Source organism: Ascaphus truei, chromosome 4, assembly GCF_040206685.1.
Source record: "Ascaphus truei isolate aAscTru1 chromosome 4, aAscTru1.hap1, whole genome shotgun sequence".
NCBI classification, from domain to species: Eukaryota; Metazoa; Chordata; class Amphibia; order Anura; family Ascaphidae; genus Ascaphus; species Ascaphus truei.
This window is the reverse complement of record NC_134486.1, coordinates 263,598,376-263,623,250: the sequence shown is the minus strand read 5'-3', so window position 1 is coordinate 263,623,250 and position 24,875 is coordinate 263,598,376. Positions and strand designations below refer to the sequence as shown.

Sequence of the window (24,875 nt, the reverse complement as noted above, 5' to 3'; positions counted from 1 at the left end):
ACCTGCGCAGGTGAGCCCCTACTAAAGCTGCTCTAATTGCGGCTGTAGGGGCTCAGTGCTGAGCGGGAGCGCGCCTCAGCGTGCCTCCGCCAGCAAGCTCCAAACATGGCCAAGGCCTTATGCAGGTTTGTCGGAGTCAGCAGGCCTGCGCTCATATAATGTTTTAAAACCTCCCTTGCATTAATGTGAAGTGGTTGAGGGAAGCTGAAACTACCTCTACCTACTGTTGCTATATTTCAAAATACAGTAGTCAACCTGGCAAAAGTGCATAAAGGAATAATGGGGATGTCCCCAAATCCCAACTCCTTGAAATACAATTGGAAGGCCTCCCCAAGGATCTTCCAGGTACTGCGGATGCAAGCCTCTTCTTCACGTTGCTCCAACGCATTTTGTGATCTCATCCTACCATCTTACTTTTGGTCGTCGTCTTGCTCTTTTCATCTCCCTTGGAATCCAGTCGAGTACAATCTCCAACGATGGTCCTTCTTGCTACATGTCCGGCCCACTGCCATTTTAATTTCTTCCTATGTGATGTATAATAGTGTGTACACATACACATGCACACACATTCACACGCACACACATTCACACACACACACACACACATTCACACGCACGTTGACACACACATACCACACGCATTCTCTCATTCCCACATGCATTCTCTCATTCCCACACGCATTCTCTCATTCCCACACGCATTCTTTCATTCCCACACGCATTCTCTCATTCCCACACGCATTCTTTCATTCCCACACGCATTCTCTCATTCCCACACGCATTCTCTCATTCCCACACGCATTCTCTCATTCCCACACGCATTCTCTCATTCCCACACGCATTCTGTCACACACGCATTCTGTCACACGCATTCTCTCACACACGCATTCTCTCACACACGCATTCTCTCACACACGCATTCTCTCACACACGCATTCTCTCACACACACATTCTCTCACACACGCATTCTCTCACACACACATTCTCACACACACACACACATTCTCACACACACACACATTCTCACACACACACACATTCACACACACTCGCACACATTCACACATTCTCGGAGACACACACACATATATGCACACGCACACAGAAAGAGACAGTGTATTATTTATGTTTAAATAAGAGACTACTTTCTGCTTCCACACACATATACACACAGATATACACATACATACGCACCCACAAGCGCCCACATGCACACACACACACACACACCATATATATATATATATATATATATATATATATATATATATATATATATATATATATATATATATATATATATATATATATATATATATGTATATGCACATGCACATACAAAGAGTGTATGATTTATTTTTAACTAAATAAGAGACTAATTTCTGCTTCCACACACATATACACAGATCTACACATGCATACGCACCCACATGCACACACACACACACACACACACACACATATATATATGCACACACAAAGAGTGTATTATTTATGTTTAACTAAATAAGAGACTACTTTCTGTTTCCAGTCACTGTACAATCCACTTAGTTTTTACTTTTCATTGTTTTCCGTCTACGTGGAGGTGACAAGGAAGGTGCTATTTGCAACTCCCAGCTAATGCAGTCTTCCATAACGTTTCAAATAAGCTGCCTGCCCTAATTACATATTTGCTGAATACAGTGAAAGTTGTGAGCAAAGAATACACAGGGATGTCTGACTTAGATAAACACAGATGGAGAGATTGTGGTATGCAATGGAACTTTAGGTTGGCAAATACGGCAACTGTCCTGAGCCCTTTTCATGGTTTTATTTGCTAAATTATTATTAAAAGGGATATAGAGCACAACTCTCATGTATTTTCTATGTGTTGCATACTACTGCTGTGGTTAATAACTTCTCTACCAAGAAAGGGAATTTGAGAAGAAGTCGTTGGCCCCATAGTCTGGGTGAGGCAAGCAAACGCTACTGTCCATTGTAAGCTCCTCGGGGCCGGGGCTCCTCTTCCGAAATGTTACTTTTATGTCTAAAGCACTTATTCCCATGCTCTGTTATTTATATTATCTGTTATTTGTTTGATTACCACGTGTATTACTACTGTGAAGCGCTATGTACATTAATGGCGCTATATAAATAAAGACATACAATACAATTTGCTTAAAAGAAAACTGCCGGTTTTAGTTTGCATAACAGGCATATAGGTTATGATAACATGATGATAAATGTGCAATAATAATTATATTTTAGCTCTAATGGGAAGAACAACAATGTAAGGGGTAAGGAGTTGAGATTCTGGGGGTTAGTGCTACTCCCAATTGTAATGGACGCCCATTCTGTTCTCATTTTTAGTTTTGGGAGTTTTATTTTTAATCTTCCGACTCTGGGGTGACCCTAGTTCTTGGGAAAATGTTATTAAATCTCGTAGACAAAAATATGGTCACCTGAGTAGCCTCACTCCGGCGACCAATCGGAAGCAACTTCATCAGATGATAACAGCACATCTTCCTTTCGGGTGACCCCAGAGCCATCTTGGGGGGAAAAAAATCGAAATCCACCAACATTTTTAAAAGTTATTTTCTTGGTAACATGGAGGTCGCTAGAGCACTGCTGTTCAGCTCCAGGATAAATTCACCCCCCCCCCCCCCCCCCCTCAGTGTACAGGAGGTAAAGATTTTTTTTTTTAAATAATAGTACATTTGCGGCTTTAACTCTTTTGCTGCATGAGAGGCCAGCATTGTGAAGCAATGCGTTGCTGGTACAGTACCTCTGGCAGCAAAATGCTTGTGGTGAAATATCTGCTTTAAACCTATGTGAGTTACACTCATATAATGTTAGTATTGTGCATGTCCTACTCCTTTTACAAAAACATACGATTAACCTTTAGGCTGCACTAAGCTCTGGGAGAGCTCCATTTGAACCTTTCCGGACATGTAATGTTTCTAAAGCTGATATCTCCTGCATGGAGATAACGATACATCAAATGTAAAAAAAAAAGTGGCCCATCAAGGAGGATTGCTGCTTTCAGATATGAAGTTTTAACAATTTGCAGATTCTTACAAAACAATTCGTCATTGCTCCTGAAACACGTTTAGCCAGATGTGCTTCCAACATATAAGCCTCCTGTTGCCTGGGCATTCTCAAGGGGACTCTGCACGTAACCAGTAGATATAATAGAATATCTCCTGTTGCTTTTAACATGGGAGGATTATCAAGATGAAAAGTAAGCCGTGTATTCTACTTTAAGTCATGAATCGTAGAACTTTTCCATGTCACTGAATACATCTGTGTTATAAGCTACTCCCTTTTCCATCTGCCTCTTTATTTTCTTTGTTTGAAGTTCACTGCAGGTGGCTGTCAACCATCTATCACCAACCACCTATCTCTACCAACCACCTACCACCTCCTACCTGTCATCTACCAACCACCTACTTACCACCTACTTCTACCTGTCATCCACCAACCCCCAACCACATATCTCTACTAACCACCTACCTCTACCTATCCTCTAGCAACCACTTACCTGTACATCCTCTCCCTTCAGATTTCTGGATTTAAACCCTGACTCTCCTTCTCCCGCTCGATCTCCTCCCGGGGAGCATTAATTGTTATTTTGACGAACCTTCCGTTTCCTGGGCCTCTCACTTTCTTTCCCTAACTTCCAACTTTGGCCTTCAGCAAAGGACTGTTAAGAGCACCCACACAGATGACTACTACCTAGTCAGAGTCCATAAACTGTTCATTTTCTGATTTCATGATCTACTCTCTTCCACTCTCATGGACCACTGGCTCATGTATTTTTTTAATCTCTCACTCAACTCCCTCTGTAGCTCCTAAACCCCCTTGTTACACTTGAGACCTGAATTTATGGACCTTTCGACTCTCCAAAACACCTTGAATTCTAAACTGCTCTTCTGATCATGACCGTTTAGCCTATAAATCTATTATCTCCTTCTGTGAACTACCATGTACAACAGTAACAAGGCTAATCCACGTCATCTATTCACTTAATCCTCTGACCCCACCTGCAACATGTTTTTTCTCCAACAAACAAGCCTTCACTAATTACCTCAATGTGAATTTTATCTGACAGTATCCGTCTGTACCTTCTTATGCACCCCTCTGTTTAAGACTCTAACCATTCCCTCCACCTTGGATTACCTAATACCTTTTTACAGAGCTACTGTCTGGCTTGCTCCCTCCCTGCCTACATAATGTTGTTTTGATCCTAATTCCTCACACCTCCCATCTCCCATCTCAGTAAAACTCTTCTCCTCCTCCTATTCCCCGCATTTACTCACATCTTGAACATCTCACTTGACTGGCAAATTTACCCCTATATATCCCATTTTAAACACACACATTTAGAGGCTTCTTCAGTATGCAATGCAATCACTAAATCTCATGTTATCCATAGCGAAAACAAGGTTAAATACTGTTGTCAGTAGCTTCACCACACATACTTGTTTTGAAATGATCCTTTTCACCACATATTTGAAATGCACACTTTTATTTGATATATGGGTTATTCATTAAACTGCAATTGGGGCACTGATAGCAACCCCTGTTGAAGGCAATGTGAGTTTCTGTGCAATAGTGTCCCTATGGTCACGTGGCAATTAAATTATATATCCACATAAGCTTTTAAACTTTTTGCTGCTAACCCAGATACCTTCAGGCTACCGGGATATGGGATACTGTAATCACTTCGGTAGTGATCACATGGCTGCAAACCAACAATGGAAGTGGAGGGGGCTCCATTTCTGTTTCAGTCGGGCTTGCGGCTTGGGTGGAGCAGTTAGCCCAATCAGCCCCTAAATAAAAAATGTACCTGGTACAGCGCACGGGCTTCCAGAGTGTCGGGGCTCCTGCCATATCAGGAACGTTAGTAGGGCAGTGTAAGGGTTAAGTGATACTCTCACTCATACTTTCCACTGATCAATTGTGCCGGTAGGGGCAGTCTCGCATGCATATTAAAGTTTAAGCGTGCATCAAGATGGAGACCTATGTAACCGGTCAAACTGGCCATCTTAAGTAGCCAAAATGCCTGCCCAGTACGTGTTTGATGTCCCCATGTAAGACCATTTATTCCCTATGTGTATTTTGTAAGGCTCCATTGTGTGGAGGGCTGGTAATTCACTCAGCCTGGCCAACATACAATGAAACCTGGGGCTATTATCTATTTTGGGCTAGGTGAAGTGCTTGGGAACACTGGGGAAGTGGGAAAGGGCATGAACGGGGGAACACATAGTCACACACAGAACACAAGAGCGGAGGCAACTATTTTCATGGAAGGTATCATGCTGAAACTGGGAACTGAGACCTGGGTTCTAGCCCCATCGGCTTGATTCCCATTGGTCCGTTTGAATTTCCCCACTCTCCTTAAGCCGCCCCTGTGGCCTGTCCTAAAGCACTGTCTCCCCCCACAGCCCGGATTGGTCTGTCTTGGACAAGCTCTCTGCCTCTGATTTGGCTCAGTGACAACAATATTTTCGCTAATTGGGATGCACCCAGTTTTCCATGATTTCAAATGGAGACCGGGAATGTATGTACAGTAAGTAGACGCCGATCAGTGCTCCATAGATTATCTGGTGGTTCATTGCTAGTCTTGGTGTTGGAGACTAGTAGGAAATTTGAATCGAGAACCGGGTGGCTATCATCCCGAGGTACTGGGTTACTTGAACGTATCGTGGCAAACATCCTGGGTACAGTAAGCTAGCTACGCCAGCTCCCAGTGATCTAGGATTCCCCCATAACCCAGTATTTTGGTGATTCGAGCCGGTGTTTGTGCATTGTGTTGCTCCAGTTGGCCTCAGCCGAATATTTAACTCCTTAATTCTTGTTGGTGCCTGTGATCCCTGTGTCATCGTCTTGTCTGCCATGACAATTTGCATTTATATTTATGCTGCAGCCCTCTAGAGAGAGAATGTGTAGACGCCTGACCACTGATAAAATGGCTGCTGTTGTGTCATAAAAGTATTTGAATAAAATGTTTGCTTTATGATTTCTAATGAAATTAAGAATAAGAAATAAAATAATTTTTGAAGAGTCCGCTGTACCCCTAATCTCTTCATTGTGGCGTGTTTGTTGAGTACAATAGCACAGGCTTTTGCAGAGATCGCATGATTCCAGAACGCTCCCCGCCAAAATGAGAGGATGTTGTCACTTTAAAGCAGCAATACAACACACACCCTCCTTCCTTTTTTTGTTTATTTATTTTTTTCCCCCTCTTTCTTATTTTTATATGTAATGCATGTGACAATGTATAATTCTACTTCCTTACCTAAGCTGGCAATTGTTTGGTGCTTCTGTTCTAAATCTGTCAAAATGCTGATTGTGTGCCTAACATAATGGCTGCCTTTCAGTTTCCATCAATCCTTCAGTCAGTGTAATTCAGCAGCTACAATGTATCCTTATATTACTAAGGTAACATTTTCTATTGTTACAGTTTGCAGCTCAAACTGCTGGGAATATTGGCAACAAAGTATCACAAACAGGAATGTGTTGCAAAGATCTTACATTACTTGGTATATGGGCTAAGACCTGCAATACAAATCAAAGGATGCTTTAAAACTCTTTAAAAAGGACATTGAGTTAAATGTTTTTTTTGTTGTTTTTTTTTGTTTTTTTAAATAAAACAGTCACTATTATCTACAGTAATACTACAGAACTGTTTTGGTTTTGGGGGGGGGGAGGTGGGAAGGTGTTGAGTTTAAACAATATAAGATCCCACTTGTTTTGTTGCTTTGTATGGTGGATGTACAAGCAGATAACTGAATAATGCTTCAAATAAACACAAGGAACTCCTTGCAGGGCGGTCGGCATTTCTGAATAATAGAATATTTATCATTTGGTAGCAGGTAGGGCAATGGGCAGGTTAGGTAAGTGAAATGGTCCGGATCTGTTTTCGGTTTATATGTTTCTCTGGTGGCAAAGTCCTATAATGGGAGCAAAACAATTACTCTGGTATCAAGTTCAGAGCAAATAAATACATTGTAATAAATGAACTATGTCCAACTGTGTGTCTGTACATAGTGACAGCTGACAACCTGGGCCTACAGATTTTATACCCAGCCTTGTGTAAATTCAGCGTATCCTGTGTGGACAAGGATGTTCGAGTAAAACATTGCTGTGCCCTTCCTGTCTTTATATTTGAAGAAATAAGTATATGGCAATGCACCAAATTTTATGGGGGGGGGAGGAATAGTTTTGCTGCAGTAGGCCTCGATTATATCAGATGCTGCTGAGTTCAGCGTGACCCTGTGACGTCACCCTGCGTTGCCCCTGACCGGCATCTTGATCCAGGAGCTTCAGCAGTGAAGGAGGCAAGGAGGCGTGGCCGTGAGCGGTTTGCCCTCATTGGCTGAACCGCTCACGTGATGCAGCCGTCGCCTGCCAGAAACAATGAAGTAAATTTCTTCAGGAGACTGCCGTCCTGCAGCTCCAGGCGGCGCGCTGGTATGTAAACATAGATAGGATTTCTGCCATTTTGTTTTTGTGCCGCGTTGCGCTAAGCGACGTCGCCGGCATTTTTTTGGTATAATCACGGCCGTCGGTGGGCTGTCTGACATGCGCTTTTATTAATGATTTAGACACAAAATGATGGAGGGGTTTTGCAGTGCACAGAAAATGTTGGTTCTTTTACGGATAGGACTGTGGATTACTGAGAGTATTCTGAAAAATGTTGCTCTTTGCTTTTCTGCAACCACCGCTCTGCTGCCAAAGGGGACACATGTATTGCCAACCAATACGTTGTCTCCTCTGCGGTCAACGGGCTCGAGTGTTCATTACACAGTAGATAGCGCCTTCATCCTATGCCATTTGTTCTAGTGTTAGGATTGTATGATGCAGGGTAGGGGGATGCTGAGACGGCGTGGCATACAGTAGTACAGCGTATGTGACTGTAGCGGTGGATTCTGGGCCGTGTTGTAGCTGTGGACACCACGCAGGCAAAGGCTTTGTTACAGCACAAACTTATTTGCAGAACTCAAACTACATACAAGATAATGCGGCGGGTGCTACTAGAGATGGGTGAACCACTCCAAATCAGTTTCCCAGGTTTTCCCCAATTTACCATTAAAAATCCGCTCCGCAGTGTAAAATCCACTGACGCACTGTTACCGTTTCATTCCGCACGTGTTAAGATACGATTCGCTGGTGAATTTCAATAATTCACGTGCGGATTGCTGAATACACGGATTGGATTCTTAAAATCCATCGGCGGAATGTGAAATCTGCGGATTGTCGGTGCTAAAAATAAATCCGCAAAAGGCAAATCGCCATTTTTGAGTCTGATCTGCAGAAATCCGCAGACCAAACGAACCAGCCGATCCGTGGCAAATCCAAATCCGCCAAACAATGTGCCCATCTCTAGGTGCTACCTTGCAGATCTCTGCCTACGTGCTCTACCTCAGTATTCCTCACTTCAGTGGCTTCCAGCCTCTCTATATGTACAGTACATGTAATCCAGGCCAGCAGTTTCCCATGCATTCTCTGTGCAGGCTTCAGCCCCAGTGTTGCTCTTATCAGCCTTTTATTAGACAGAGAGCTAATGAGCTCTTGCAGCAGTGCATCCGAGTGTGCAGTGCTAGCAGTCCAGCACCACCCTCATTAACCCCCTGACTGCCACAGTGATGCACAGCAATTTCCAATTCTGTGCTCAGGAGTTGAACTACTCTATTGGTAATATTCCTGCCCTTCTCGTGGACTAACTTGTATCTGATCTCCATGTAACCTCCTGACTTCTGGCAGGTCACCTTATCTCTCTACTACAGGCAGACAGATTGGGAGTTGTACAGGGCTGGATATTCTACTTACAGTGCTGCATAAAGGGATTTTAACTGAGATTTTACAAAGTTAAGTCCTCTGAAATCCAAAAGACAGATGAAAAGTAAAGAATTAATGTATTGGGCTAATTTTGGTCACTACTACAAGGAAATGCACATTTGTATTCACTTACTTCTTGATTGATTTATGGAAGTACTTTGCTATGGTTACAGATGTATTTAGAAATCAATCGTTTTCTCAAACATACAAAACTCCCCTTCCCCCACCCTTCCAGAAAGAAGAAGACGTTTAGAAATTAATTTGGCCATCACCTGGTGACACTAATATGGAAATGTGTCGCGTTGTATAGTACAGGGGAAAGGAAGCCCATTGTACTCAACACCCCCCAAAACAGTGAGTGATAGCTAGTGGTCTACAAAACCCAGGAGCTGTGCAGTTATGTGACCCCTGCATCGCTGTACTCTGCTAAGCACCCTCATTTGGGACCTTCCCCTACCCAGCCGTACCCTGTCTCCCCTGGGGACATGATAGTGCACGTGTGCTGTTTGTAACCTCACAGGTCTGCAACACCCATGACACAGCATTGTCCTGTGACATGAACATCTGATTACTCACACTGGGGAGGACATGGTCACCAGTTGATAACTGCTGCTTGTGCTGAATATGGCGTGTGATGTTGCACAATAAATTGCACAAACGCAGGAGTGGAAATGTCAGGTACTCAGGGTGCCACCCAACAGAAACACAGCGGGGTGAATGGGACACTGCTTAACCTTTTCACTGCTGAAGGGAATTGATGTGCACTGCAGCCCCCCCCCCCCCCCCCCCCCAAAGCCTGGATAGATTTTCTATGTCATTACAGGGTTTCTTTATGGCCTCTTGAAATGGCAGCGTGATGAAGACGGAATTGCAGGGCACCGATCTGCCTTATTTACACTATTTGCACTATTTGAAGAGAAGGGGAAAGCGCATATTAGGTCCTTGTTTAACCCTTCAGATCCTGCCTTTTATTGCTGCCCCAGGAGGGCAGTGACCTCCCAGCTAATGCTCCGGCATTTGCATCTCCCTAGTGAGGCTCCTTCTCCCCCTTCCCTGGGGGTGGTGTTGCCTGTCAAGATGTCAGAGAGGAGCAGATCTTATCTGTGTTTGGGTTATACTGTGAGGGGTGTATCTGAGAGGCCACCCATTGCTGCTCCGGTCTGTGTTTTGACAGCCATGCCCCAGGTGTCCCTATTATGCAAGCACACAACCGGTCCTACCGCCCTGCATGGGAGAGGAGGAGGAGGAGGAGGAGGAGGCACAGCCCAACCGGCTAGGTCAGCATCACCTCTGCTGCTGCGAAGTACCCTACTGCTGATCCGGAGTGTAATAATTCTGCTGCTGCTGATCCGGAGTGTAATAATTCTGCTGCTGCTGCTGATCCGGAGTGTAATAAATCGGGTGCTGCTGCTGATCCGGAGTGTAATAATTCTGCTGCTGCTGCTGATCCGGAGTGTAATAATTCTGCTGCTGCTGCTGATCCGGAGTGTAATAATTCTGCTGCTGCTGATCCGGAGTGTAATAATTCTGCTGCTGCTGATCCGGAGTGTAATAATTCTGCTGCTGCTGATCCGGAGTGTAATAATTCTGCTGCTGCTGATCCGGAGTGTAATAATTCTGCTGCTGCTGATCCGGAGTGTAATAATTCTGCTGCTGCTGATCCGGAGTGTAACCTGCCTGCCGGGGAAGCACAGGAGAGAGGGGGCATTCCTGCAGCACAGGCAGCATTACAGCAGCAGCTCTCCTCCTCCTCCTCCTCCTCCTCCTCCTCCCCTTCATCAGGCGCTGTCCCTGTTGTCAGGGGAACTGAGCAGCGCTGGATCACATCTTCTCCTCCTCCTCCGGTGCTGAATATCTCAGTGTGCAGGGAGCCGGTCAGGATTAGCAGAAGCTGCAGAGAGGGGGGAGCACAGCTCGCACTGCAGGTGGAGGGGGGCACATTGCAGAGGACCCCCCTCCTCTAACCCTCCCCCCCCCCTCCCAGGGGGATAATTGTCAGCTGGTCCCACGTCCTCCCCCTCTACCCGTGTAGGGTGGGGGAGTAACATACAGATGCCCAGGCTGCCCCGGGGACGGATACATGCTGATATTTGTGAGACCCCGGAAAAAAAGGGCACCGGTAAGTGACATGCTGGGGTCAGCTACCCCCCTCCGGCAGGAGAGGATGAAGAAGACGGGGGCCCGGCCAACACCCCCGGTGTTATTCACCATTAATGAGGAAGAGGAGCAGCACAAGAATGGGAGCAGCAGGACAGTAAAAGGTATGTATTTGTGTGTGTGTGGGTGTGTGTGTGTGTGTGTGTGTGTGTGTGTGTGTGTGTGTGTGTGTGTGTTTCCTACAATGCAGTTATTCAATGCTGTCATCATTAGATGCAGCATTAATATTTAATGCTACAGTACTATCATCATTCAATGCTGCTACAGTATCATGATTTGGATGCAGAGTTATTCAGTGCTGCTCTCATGTGATGCTGCTATCATTCAATGCTGCATTACTATTTAATGCAGGGCTGTGCTGTATCTCGGGCAGCAGGGGGTTTACCACTTGGAGTACCTGAATCCAGCCAGCAAACTGGTTGCTAAGGCTGTATGCTGATTTGCATTACTTCTGGAGACAGTGCCGATACTAACACTATTATTGCCACGATCAGGGCAGATTTTATTTCCTTTACCACTTATCCCTGCATACTGTCTGTAACTGGCTGCCAAGGGTGTGTACTGAGCTAGGTTACCTAACATGTTTCCAACGACAATCCAGACATAAAATATTTTAGTAGTATAGGACATGCAAAATGTTTGGCACGTTCCAGTGTATTTGGTTGCTGAGGCTGTATATTTACCTGCGGGGTGTCGGGTAACCGTGCTGATTCTCCTTTCCGTCATTGGAAGTGTTCATCGCCTGTGCTGCAGACTCCTGGCACTGAGGAGCCATTGCATTTATTGTTTCATTGCTAATAAACCGTCATTTTTCATGTTCTCCCATTCAGTAATTCCTTCAGGGGTAAAGGGCCTTTCATGCATTGCAATATATTTAAAGCCGCTCTGGCAATGGAGGGATTTCAGTATGTTTTGAATTGTTAGGCCTTGGCTTGTGGAAGGGCCTGCTGTGTAATACAGATGCTTCCACAAGCCAATGGGATAAGCATAGAATTTGACGGCAGATCAGAACCACTTGACCCATGTATTCTGCCCATTTTCCTATCTGCTGTAAAACCTCAGACCCCATTTGATCCTTTGCTGGCCTCCTTTGTACACACAGCTTGATGTTAGTATGGTAGCGTGCTGTAATGTGCTCACAGAGGGGGTTCTGTGCTGTCACTTGCTGTGTAGTGACACTGCAGGTTGGAGAAGCTCCTCTGCCAGAGTACAGGAATCGTTCCATTTCATTTCCACTTGGGCAGCAGCAGCAGCTGAGGAGAGTCAAGGGTGTAACTGAAATCTTTCCATAAAGATAATCCATTATTAACCTATCCCTTCTTCATTAACACTAACAGACAACATCAGAAGCCGTCTATAAATAGAGGTTTAAAAAGGCATGGTTGTGTATGTGCATGTGGAAGATCAAAAGAATACTTGTTTTACAGGCTACATAAAAAAGAAACTCTTTGTATGTGAGGTGGCAGACACTTATATAGCAGTGGCCAAGCACCATTTTGCAGATGTACAGGTTATATAGCCCTACCTGGATAACCACATGAATACAAATGTATAAAGGCATATTACTGACTTTGGATGTGGGGTTTTCAAAACATATTTGTGACATAATATTATGTGAGTATTGCAGCACTGTGCACAACCCAGCATCACAGGCCCCAATTCCTAGTGCCGTGTAGCTGTTTTCCCTCTGATTGCAAAGATGTAAGCCTCACAGAAGACAACGTACAGGATATTTAATAGGGGCCATAGCATGATAGAAGGAATGACGTGCATTTCCCTCCCCCCCCCCGGAGCAGAAACACTTACAACTGAAGGAAGCACGTTGCAGTCCTCTGCAAGAGAAATAAAATGGTGGTTTGCATCTCTCACTTTACGAGGTGGCATTTGAATACTAGAAGGCTATTTTTTTCACTATCTTATGAACGAGGAGACCTGCAGAGCTGAAATTGGCATGGTTCAGCTATGGGACCCCCTGGTTTCCACCCTGGTATCAAAAAAGTGAGGCGAGCAAGGTGGGATTGTTGATTTAAAGAACTGGACTGGGGAGCGAAAGATCTATTTAGATTCTCAGTGCCAGCTCCTGTGATCTTGAACAAGTCACATTGTCTGTCTCAGGTACCACAATTAAATAGTAAGTTCTTTGGGGATGATGACATGGTGTTGGTTAAGTATTGTTGTAATTCTTGGCTATTGTTCATGAGGCAGTTTGATAGTAATTTGTTTACAGTACTCTGCGTCCTTGCATCATACCTTTTTGTTCTTCTTTGTCTGAGAAACTCGATGCCAGAGACTCCAGACATTCGGCAGCATGGAAAAGGGTAAATTAAAAAGTGAAGCTTTGCGTTCATACTGGTCCTTACCATCGTGACACCAGTGGTGGAACTGCCACCGATTTTGTCTGCAGGGCCCATGGCATTTAGGGGCCCACCCTCCCATGCGCCGGAACATTCTTCTCTCACTTATTTTAGCCTACCTGTGGCTTTATGCTGCAGGGGAGGGAGACCACCCAGTTGTTCCTAACATGGAGGTTAGTCCCCATCGAAAGTCTGACCCATCTTCTGCAATTGCGCCCTCTGCCACCGGTTAAGGTCCCGCTCAACAAGTAGAGCCCAGAGAGGAGGAGGGGGGGTTCTTATTTGCACCAAGGTCCACAGATCCCTTGTATAACACCATACACATAGTTTTAGCATCAAGAATCTTACTACACATAAAGTGCCTCTAGTCACTCCTAATACAAACCTGCAAAGCACCACTTCAGACACACAAATGTCACACTGCATACACCTTCCAATACCCAGACCCACAAATTATGTTCCCTCCCGAGATACAAATGGCACGTAACACACAGATTCGAACACTAAGACTGTGTTTTTTTGTTTGTTTTTTTTTAACTCAAATTTTATTAAATGTGTTAAGGAGGGGAAGGTATAACAATACTTTTGATTCAATTGTCAAGATATGCTTTTCTCTTACAGCGAATTTCTAGTAAATAAAATAGATCTTGGCATAGATCTGATACAATTTCTTCCCCTTACCCATTAGAACAGTAATTTTAAGTTTTTCTGCCCATCTGTAAACCGAATCAAACTCGCCCCAACCAGTGGGGCCCAGCTTTGCAGTACGATGGGTCTAAACCTAAGAAGTAAATAAAGAGAAAAGAAAGGAAACAGAAAAAAGAATCTGAGGAGGGGGGAGGAATGAGAGAGGGGGGCAGGGGGGCTAAGGTAAGAAAGGGGAGGGAAAGGGAGGGGGAGAGGGGAGGGGGAGGGGGAGGGGGAAGGGAGGGGGAGAAGGAGGGGGGAGGCAGGGCGGTCTGCGGGTCCAACTCACTCCCTACTTCTAGTTGGGGCATTGATATTTTTGATCTTTGGGGGCTGTAATAGCACCCGGCACTCCGGGTTCTATGTTTTAATCTTGGAAATCCGCTATCATGGGTCCTAGCTCCGGCCAAGTCTCTGATCAATCCATGGTTCCCAAGTCCTGTAGAAATCATCAGTGGATTGTCTCAGAAAGTCCGTCATTTTTTCCATTTCCATAACCTCGTTGATTCTCCTTTCAACCGCTCTCCTACACTAAGGCTGTGTTTATAGTGCTGGCTGCAGCGACGGCGACACTACCCGTGATGGCTGTAGCGAAAGTTGCACACTGGTGTGCGATGTCGCTGGTGGCAAGGAGCTATGTGATTGGCTGTTGAGTCACGTGGTGCGGCTGTCTCTGGAAATCTCATTCTTTTGACTACAGCGATTTTATTCGCTGTGATGTATCGCGTTGCTGTCGCGCCACTATGGACAGTTGCCATGGTCTACATTAAGTTGCTTTGCAGCTACACACCATCGCCAACGCTGTAGCCACTATTATAAATGCAGCCTTGGGCTGCGTCCCCCATGCCGCTGACCGCGCTCATGCTTGAGAGTGGTAACGTCGCCAACTCTCCAAGCATGAGCATTCGGCTGTCCGGCAACTTTTTCGGTAAACGCGAGCGGGGGGTGGGGGCGTGGCCTAACAGTGACTGGTGCTGATTGGCGGAGGAGGTCATGTGACCCTTCAGCGCGCCTCAAACTCAATTTTATCTGTCTCGGCAAGCGCCTAGTGCCCGCAAGCGTATGTGCACGTGTGCGCGCGCCTCGTGAGCATGGCCTGAAAGATAAAAATTGATTGTGCTGACCATGCCAAGCGCAGTCAGCGGCAGCCTTAGGCAGTTTCTTCTGAACACATACATCAAACTCTTAGTAAGAGTGAAGAGTGATACTGTGTCTGCTTGTAGAATATGGTTTTCTTATTTAAAAAAAAACCTAATGTAAGATAAAGATGATGCAGTTTAATGTCTAACCTGAACTGTAGTCCGATCTTCGCGCAAGCTTCTCCAACACCTGCATGAAGAAGGGATTTGAGTGGTCCTGGGCGCTTTACGAGTGATATGGAAACTCACACTTCCCACACACCCTCCCAACATGCAATGACAAATTACACGCGCACATTATTTCCTCAATGCACAAATCTAACTTTCTCTTGAACGTACAAAATAACGGAGCAGAGCATAGTTCCTACTGGAACCACAATGTACCAGCAGCGTATTAATATAAAAGGTGGGAGAATATGTTAGCTCCTCCCGTGTGTGTCTTTGTGGTGAGCTGGACCTGGCATAGGCACTATTTGCCCACATTTTCAGCACCCTTTTCCTCTTTCCTCCTTGGAAAGGAAGCGACGGCTAAATGTGAAGTACGCATGAGTGGTTTGCAATGTAATTTTCGGGGTTCTTTTGAAATATACATTTTTTTTTCATTGCTAAAAACAAAACAACGTTTGTTATGAAGAGGATTATGCTTGTTTAAGGAAGGCCGTTGACATAATTTTTTCTTTCTTCTTGGTTGCACTCAGCAGTGTTGATCCCTAATGCACTGCATTGGGATCCTTGCTCTACATCAGGAGCAGCCAACTCCAGTCCTCAAGGGCCATCAACAGGTCAGGTTTTCAGGATATCCCTGCTTCAGGCCCGGCTGGCTCAGTGTTTGACTGAGCCACCTGTGCTGAAGCAGGGATGTCCTGAAAACCTGACCTGTTGGTGGCCCTTGAGGACTGGAGTTGGCCACCCCTGCTCTACATCACTGGTTCTCAAACTGCAGTCCCCGAAGCACCTGTGGTCTGACTTTAATGGGGACCACCTTATTTGCAGCCTACAGCTATCTCTATTGCTGTCTGCAGATCAGAGCTGAAGGTCGACTTTAGTATTTATTTTTAAGTTGAACTCCATTGGCGAGTGGCTTTTTAAACGTGCACTCCCAATATCTGATTGCTCATTGGCTTCATAAAGATTTCTGTTAATGTTTAATACAGGCCAGTCTTCTTTCAGATTGTACATACAGTAGTTAGTAGATGAGGTTGAAAAAAATACACATCCAATCAAGTTCTACATCTGCAAAATTTAGATGACGAATACTTATCCTATATTACATTATACCAATGTTGATTAACAAGCCCACTATTGGTAACACATAACCAGAACTAGATATAGGTCTGAAGCTGGCGCCCGGATTCCTGAGAGACCCAACTCCAAATGTCCCCCCTGGAAACATCCCCTACTGTGGAAACAAAATGTAAGTTTAAATCTCCAGAGGCACGCGGGCCAATAGGAAATGGCAACATCATCCGTTTAAAATAAATAAATAAAAGTTACACTAGAAAACACTAGAAAACAATGCTTCTTTAAAGGAGCCGTCCCACATAGCTTAACAAAAATACAAATATGGTTAAAGCAAATATCTTCATTTCGCGTGTATAATGATTGTTTACTTCTCTTGGGCATACTTAACAGCTGCAAATATTATAAATATATATATATGTAGCACATGTCCCCCCCTCCCTCTAGGAGATACGTGTTGCGGCTACAGGTGTTGTGGTGTGGCATACCTGTGAGGGTTCAGGAGAGCTGAGTTGTCTGCGGTGATATGGAGACCAGGACAGGCTTTTGATGATCACTGACGTTCTTTACTCGGTGCTTAGCGCCTCCAGCTGTAGTGGGCTGTAGGGTGCACAGAGATCAATCCCCACTAAAGCACACTTCTTTCCCCCTACCCAGGGACTGACACTCAGATAGGAGTATGATGAAAGCAAAGGGATCTTTATTGTGGCAGTCACTGTAGATCTTTCACAGCGGTGCATAGGGTCATCGGAGCATCCCAGGCCTCTGGATGGTTCTGGCTCTCATAGTGTGGAGCCTTAGATCTCCCTGAGCCAGCCAACCATGAGGGCCTGACTGGCCTCTCTCTCCCACAGGGAGAAGAGACAGGCCCCACACCTCCACTCTTTTGGAAGGTTGGGAGAGAACTCACTAAATTTAGCACTGCCTCTCTGAGGAACCAGAAGGGGAGGGCTCAAGGTCTGTACCATACCTGATAGGCTATACACAGGCCATGAGTCACCACCACATGAGGGGGGTCAAAAGCCCACAGAATGGCCTGTCATAGCCTAGACTTCTAAGGAATTATGTGGCAGGGGGGAAAGAGAGGTAGCATAGACTAACCATGATACATATTAAAAAGACGGGTACTTTTTAACGAGCTTCAATCAACCATGAAGTGTATTTGTTCCCGATTCCCCTCCTTTATTTTGTGGTTGGTTGCAGATGAGGATAAATGGTATTACTGAAGATAGTATGCAAAGGTGTTATTTACCATTACATAGTGAGCAATATATATGGCTATCCGCTGTAAGAGGGACTAGCTTTAACAATGTAGTTCAAACATATAGCAAATATGTACTTGCATTACTAGGGGGACACCATATATACAGTGAGCAGATAAAAATGAATGGAGGAAGTCGTGATATATGGCCTTGAGAGGGGAAGTCAAAATATAGAGAAGGCTTATACACAGAAGGGGTTTATTTGAATACTGTGCATGGTACACTTCCAATTTCCATATCTCAGCAGTGACTATCATTTCAAAGGGGAAATGTCCCACCCTTATCAGGACACCCATTGTATTTGTACATTGTGAGTGAATGCCCGCCCCTCTGCCCCCACACACACAAAAACACAAATACCTGTATCTTATGGATCACCATATTTATGGTGAGGACAGGGAAAGCATGGCGTGTCATTGCCTCTGGAGATTGGATAATTTCTCATAATGGAAAAGGGGTCAACAATATTGTGTTTCTTTTCAGAACTGCTTAGAACCGTGTTATTGGTTTTAAGAAAAAGATGATCGCCATTTAGTAGAGACGTCGATTTGTTTTTCCTCTTGTGAAACAGAATTGGTTAGGATGTCTTCTTTCCTTTCCTTTGAATCATAGGAATGTTAGAACATAAGTGTCTCACACAGTATGTTATGAAGCAAAAAGAAGGCATATGCTGTATATACAGGCATACCCCGCTTTAAGGACACTCACTTTAAGTACACTCGCGAGTAAGTACATATCGCCCAATAGGCAAACAGCAGCTCACGCATGCGCCTGTCAGCACGTCCTGAACAGCAATACTGGCCCCCTACCTGTTCCGAAGCTGTGCGCAAGCGGGGAGACTATAGAGCCTGTTACAAATGTGTTATTTACATCAGTTATGCACGTATATAACGATTGCAGTACAGTACATGCATCGATAAGTGAAAAAAGGTAGTGCTTCACTTTAAGCACATTTTCGCTTTACATACACGCTCCTGTCCCATTGTGTACGTTAATGCGGGGTATGTCTGTACCGCGTGTATTCACTTTACATATTCCAACTTCTTTTCTATTAACAGGGAAAACAGATTGCAATTGTTTCCCTCGTGGAAATGTGTTGAATATGCAGACGGATATTGTACATGACTTGAACATTTGTATTAATGCCTCTAACATTGCAATAGCCCCTAAAAAATGTGTGATGCGTCAATAAGTTTATTTTACCGTAAAATAGATGAACAGAAGAGCAAGTTATTGCGTGGTTGTGCGCCAATGTATAACAATTCCGCTTGGGGCTGGAGTTTGGATGTTGGTAGCGCCCATATGTAAATGACATGTAGCATTAAACTCCAAGTGTGCACCATAAATGCAAAAATGATTGAAGTAAAAAGACAAATCATTCTTAATAAATTCACATGTATGAACATGACACACACCATAACAAGTATATGAACACTTGCAGCAAGTGTAACATGAGTAATTGGAGGGGAAGACAAAAGGTCCCACGTTTTACCCAAACGGCGATCAATAAATGTTATATTTTTTATTAAGCCCATTGGAGTGCCTGGATTCTTTCCTTCTAGCTACAGCTTAACCCCCTTTATAACGCTGTGCTTTGGGGTCCAAAGAATCACATCGCGTTATAAGCGTATCGCGTTAGAAGTAATGTACAATTGTATGCATTGTACAATAAAGTATTTGAGATAGCAATAATCGTGTTGTAAAGTATTTATAAATACGAAAATTGGGAGCCACGCTTGCATCGCGTTATAAGCGGATTCGCGTTATAACGGAGCGCTTTGTAACAGAGTTGAGCTGTATAAATAAGGTTCCTGGCTCGCTACTTGATCTCCTGAACACACGTGAGTGCTCCTATTGCAGTACACGACATGAGTAATGACATGCCAACGTATGCTGCTAATGATTTTAGGTGAGAAATAGATTTTTTGACGCAATGCACTCTTTCAATTTGTTAAATGCAAAACAAAACAAAGAAACGTCTTTATACATCGCCCTTCGAGTTTTTTTTATTAACATATGACGCCTTGGCGAATCAACGACATCAATAGAAAGGAGGAAGAGAGTGAATTCTAAAAAGTAAGAATCTGCTCACTGAGTGCTCCAAATGTAGTTATATTAAGAAAAAAAAACAACCATTATAAAACGAGGTGCAGCAAAAACATACAAAGCTACAAGACAAAACATCTTAAAAAGGACCAACCCACCTTCGAGAATTTGCAATGTTTCAGGAAAACCCTTTATCGGGAGATTCTAGTACAGTATAAAGAATACAAATGGGACCCTTTTAAACCTATGCTGGTGTGCAGAATTACACCCACATTGTCCTGGGTGGTCACCTTTTACTGCAGGGTTTTCCCGAAACGTTGCGCAGATGCTTACTTTTTAGAGTTTACTCTCCTTCTCCTTTTAGTTGTTTTGCTCATGCTCTGTGGGGGTGGGGGGAACATTGGACAGATTGGCGCATGAGACAAGATGTATATATCCTAGGGAGTTGACATCAAATGTCTCTTATCTTGGCTTTCTCAGAGTTGATTACCTTGTCGGGGTACTGGATTCGTGCAGGCTTGGCATTGGGAATGCAATGATGGGCACCAGGAGCTTCATACAAACAGCATCTTTATTAATCTCCATAGAATAGAGACTGTATCGATCCCACACTTCACATTGTGTATAGTTTCGTCGCCGTTATCTGTCTGTGCTGTCTGCTCTTCACTAGCTGCCCCTATCTCGGCCCGCTAGGAAGGTGATGAGGGTTTACTAATTCCTGTTATCTAAGGGATCCTCACATGGGAAGTGTGTTGCTCCGCGCTAATGGTGGCACTGTATGGGATCCTTCTTGCAGCCTTTAGTCTGGGGGGGTTCCACACATCCCCTATAAGAGTGAGCTCCCACAAGGGGGGCTCACAGACAAGAAAAACAAATGACAGACAGGCGCACTAAGGGGTATGAACACTTTATTAATAAAACAGGACAGTGGGCACAAGCATCCACTAAGAGGTTAAAACAAATATATCAACAAAGATCATTAAAATTACTGGTTAAACACTAATATAATCGGTGATAGCACCGGGTCTACACAGGATCTCGCTAGTACTACAGAAAGGGTCCGGCGCCAGACTGAGTACTTACCCTGCTAGATGCGTGAAGACCCGCTTCCACCGGCTGCAAAAACTCCACGAGGACTGCCGCCACGTGACCTCTACGCGTTTCGCACGTAGTGCTTCGTCAGGAGGTCACGTGATAGCACTGTCCCCGGAGTTTATATGCAGAGCAGCAGCCAATGGATCTAACGTCATTAGGGAGAGTGAAGGCACATGTAAAGACAACAGAATAAAAATGGAGTCCCATACAGCATGTTTAAGTAATTAAGTAATTAGTTAATTAATTAAATAAATAAATAAAACCCCATTCTGGGATGGAGTGATGGTATATAGGTCCCAGATTTGTCTTTGACCTATTACCCGATACAATAAGTCACTTCTAACCATATATTACCATACCCCAGTTAGGATCTAAACATACATTTATACACACATATTAAAATGATTTAAAATATTTAAAAGAAACAAATTGTCCAAAGAATTCATAAAAATTGATTAGATCACATAGAGGAACCCCAAGTATTCACCTAACAATTTATTCTTTTCGGAAGGGAACCAATTCTATATAATCATTTAATCCATGTGGGAATCTAGTTTGCATGGTATGACGTTAGATCCATTGGCTGCTGCTCTGCATATAAACTCCGGGGACAGCGCTATCACGTGACCTCCTGATGAAGCACTACGTGCGAAACGCGTAGAGGTCACGTGGCGGCAGTCCTCGTGGAGTTTTTGCAGCCGGTGGAAGCGGGTCTTCACGCATCTAGCAGGGTAAGTACTCAGTCTGGCGCCGGACCCTTTCTGTTGTACTAGCGAGATCCTGTGTAGACCCGGTGCTATCACCGATTATATTAGTGTTTAACCAGTAATTTTAATGATCTTTGTTGATATATTTGTTTTAACCTCTTAGTGGATGCTTGTGCCCACTGTCCTGTTTTATTAATAAAGTGTTCATACCCCTTAGTGCGCCTGTCTGTCATTTGTTTTTTTTTATTTGTTTTTCTTATCTAAGGGATCCCTCTGATGGGCAGCATCGGAAATGCTCCATCTCCTTTGGGCAGAGGGGCCTGGTACTATTCTCTCTCTGTGATCAGTATCCCCGTCTTGGGTACTAATGCCATCACGTGGCCCGAGTGAGAGTCGGCTATGGACCCTCCGATGGGGCTGGTCCAAATATGCCTTGGGGCTATGCCTGTGGAGACCCTTCTGGGTAGGTGATACTTATCCTATACTATACATATGGTCCTATGTACACTATTCACAGTGAGATCCCTCTGCTTCAACTCCTCTGGGGATCTAGTCTTCTAGAAGCGCATCTCTTTCTTTTGAGATATATATATATAGATATTATTTATATATATATATATATATATATATATATATATATATAAATAATATATTTCTCTCTCCAACTGTGACGTCACTATCACTGGGCAGAAAAACATTGAGCTATGATTCTGCCTAGGCACCCAGCACCATGGGATGGGGAAGAGGCATTACTTTTGTGTGGGCTCACACAGTTAACCCCTTAAAGTCATAGTAATACCAAAGAAGGGGAGGGGGGGTGTTACATATGCAGTTATTGTGTGGTTCTATATTGTGGAGTGCACAAACCCTTAATCTCTATTACAAATTTAATTAAATCGATCAACCCTTTCTACAATTTTAACACTCATTTCAAATCACTAGAATAAGTTCACAAATAGCAGGAAAAAAGGCAGCACAGCATCCAACAGTGTTGATGGTTTTCTAATTTTCTATAAATCTTTCTTAGTATACAGTAGGTTTTCACAAAGGGTTTACTTGCCTTTGTAAAAAGATGTCAACCTTATTTTGAAGACCTCTATTGTATCTGCCATCAGTCTCCATGGGAAATTAATTCCACACTTTAGCTGCCCTTACTGTATAGGGCCCTTTCCTTTGATGCTGGTATAATCTCCTTTCCTTCAAATTTAACGGATGACCCTGTGTTGTGTGGACTGCACTTGGGCTGAATAGTTATTTTAAAGAGTCACAGTACCATTAGATTATTGTAATTTGCTGACGGAAGATTTCATAGGCAAGTTTTCTGCAATCTGCTGACTGCTCTCTGTACTTCCAAAAGTATTTACATTTTCAAAGACTTGTCAGATTTGTAGAATGTATTGTCTTTGGTTTTATGTAAAATTCGAAGACCTCATTTAATATGAATAAAGTATTTATTAGTAAAATGTAAATATAAACATTTTCTATTCTTAACATCTCATCCTGTCATTTTTTCAACCCCTCCTGAATGATTATATTATTCATTGAATTATTTAGTCTTAATATATGTATAAACAGCAAAAAAAAGAGAGAAAAGACACTGTATGAAGTATAGACACTATCATACAGATAAGTCCCTCTATAATGCACTCAATGTCTATAAAGGGAGTACCCTATTAATAAGTAGCTGTGTTGCAGTACAAGAGAAATAGTCTGGTCCTATGTGTGTTAATATATGTATCAATAAAATGTTGGTTGTTAAAGAACAAACATATTTATTCTTTTGAGTAGTTCACATAAGTAATACATATTTTTCTGCTCTACAAATGTATCAATTTGCTGCAAAGTACTATGGCTGTGTTGTACAAATTTTAACTTTTTTACTTTGATTTTGCAATTTTTTTATGAATATCCCAATACAAATTAATATTCTATAATAAAAAAATTCACAATTTGTCATCCTTAAAATATTGAAATGAGCGTTTAGTAGGTAATTGTTTTGGGTGTTTTATATGTACTGTACATACATACTCCAGCATACATTCACATTTCAGAATCCACATGTACAAATCAAGCCAGACATACCTTGCTCCAAAAAGCTGTACTCACAAATATAGCTATACCAAGTAGTGACAGCAAAGTACAGGATATTTTTGTGAACAATTATTTGAACAACAGTAAAGTTAGAAAGTGTAAAAGTAACTTTGTAAAAGAAAAAGAAACTGCCCTCTATTGTCACATACAGTACATATAGCTCGTACAAGACCATATTTAACCTTGTTGCAGCTACACTTCATGTACCTTTGTGTATTCAAGACATGGCAAACTAGACTTTCTTTTGTACCATAGCTCAGATTTCCTACAAATGTATAATCCATACAATGAGTTTGTCCTCTGGCACAATGTTGAATGATCCGGATACCATAATCCCTGTTTGGAAGCTATGGGTTTGATGTTTTCTTTGGTGAACCCAATGTCAAGACTGTGAATAACACTTCAGTTGATTTCAATATGCTCTATTGTGTGACAATGTTGTGTTTTTTTTTATCTGTACTTCTTAGGAACTCCGTATTTGTCAGATTGCATATTTCGTTTTTTTCTACAGGATAGAGTGAACCAAGATAAACATTTCCTAAAATGATTACACATGTATAAAGTTCACGAGAGGAAACAGCTCTGTGTTTTTGGACATCACTGTTAGTCAGGTGCCAGGTTGTGAACTGTTTTGCTCATTAACTTAGCCATTGTTTCCCTGTGTTGCACAGGTACACCTACAAATTGTAAGTTTCATTGACTGGTAGGGTCAATATGATTTGATAAATTAATATAGTGCTTAAAATGTTGGTATGAATACCAAATGCACGGTTGTCTTAGTGTGATTTTCTGCAGGCACAATTGTACCATGATTATCTATATTACTTTATCTCGTGATATCTACCTCTTACCCTACTATCTGCTTTCAGGAATATTTGGTTACTGTCGTGGCCCTGTATCAAAGTTCTGAACATGGATATATTGCATGATATGGTCTGTGGTAACTTTCATCTGGCAGGAAAAAGATGAAGCTGAACGATGCACAAACCAAATAGATAGTTTTGAGTCCATGGAGCAGATTTATCAAGCGCAGTTGTGTGTTTGCACACCCAATCCAGTGTTGCCCTATTGACTTGAATGGATCAGGATCAGGCGGGCTAACCTGTACTGGAGCTTAGTGAATTTGGTCCGCTGCCTCAGGCCGGGCTTATAGTGCTGGCGACGCGACGTTGCGGCAAAACAAATGTATTGCCGCTATCACGTGCGCATATAGTAGAAGCGACGCGGAGGCTTGGTCGCGATCGCTGGAAGTCAAGTCAATTAGATTTTTCCAG

At 43.3% G+C, this 24,875-nt stretch overlaps 1 protein-coding gene across 5 annotated transcripts in view; it reads left to right on the top strand.

Moving 5' to 3' along the window:
- The window catches only part of MAP7 (microtubule associated protein 7), a 162,887-nt gene that overhangs the window by 14,640 nt on the left and 123,372 nt on the right, over positions 1-24,875 (top strand). Inside the window, exon 1 of one of the 5 annotated variants that reach the window (XM_075597426.1) lies at positions 10,459-11,085. The exons of 1 other annotated variant lie outside the window; for it this stretch is intronic. In XM_075597426.1, coding sequence (XP_075453541.1) covers positions 10,905-11,085 — 181 coding nt within the window. In that variant the 5' untranslated portion in view covers positions 10,459-10,904. Of the gene's footprint in view, positions 1-10,458; positions 11,086-24,875 lie in introns of those variants that run through there. 3 more of the 5 variants (XM_075597427.1, XM_075597428.1, XM_075597430.1) reach the window with 3 other exon arrangements.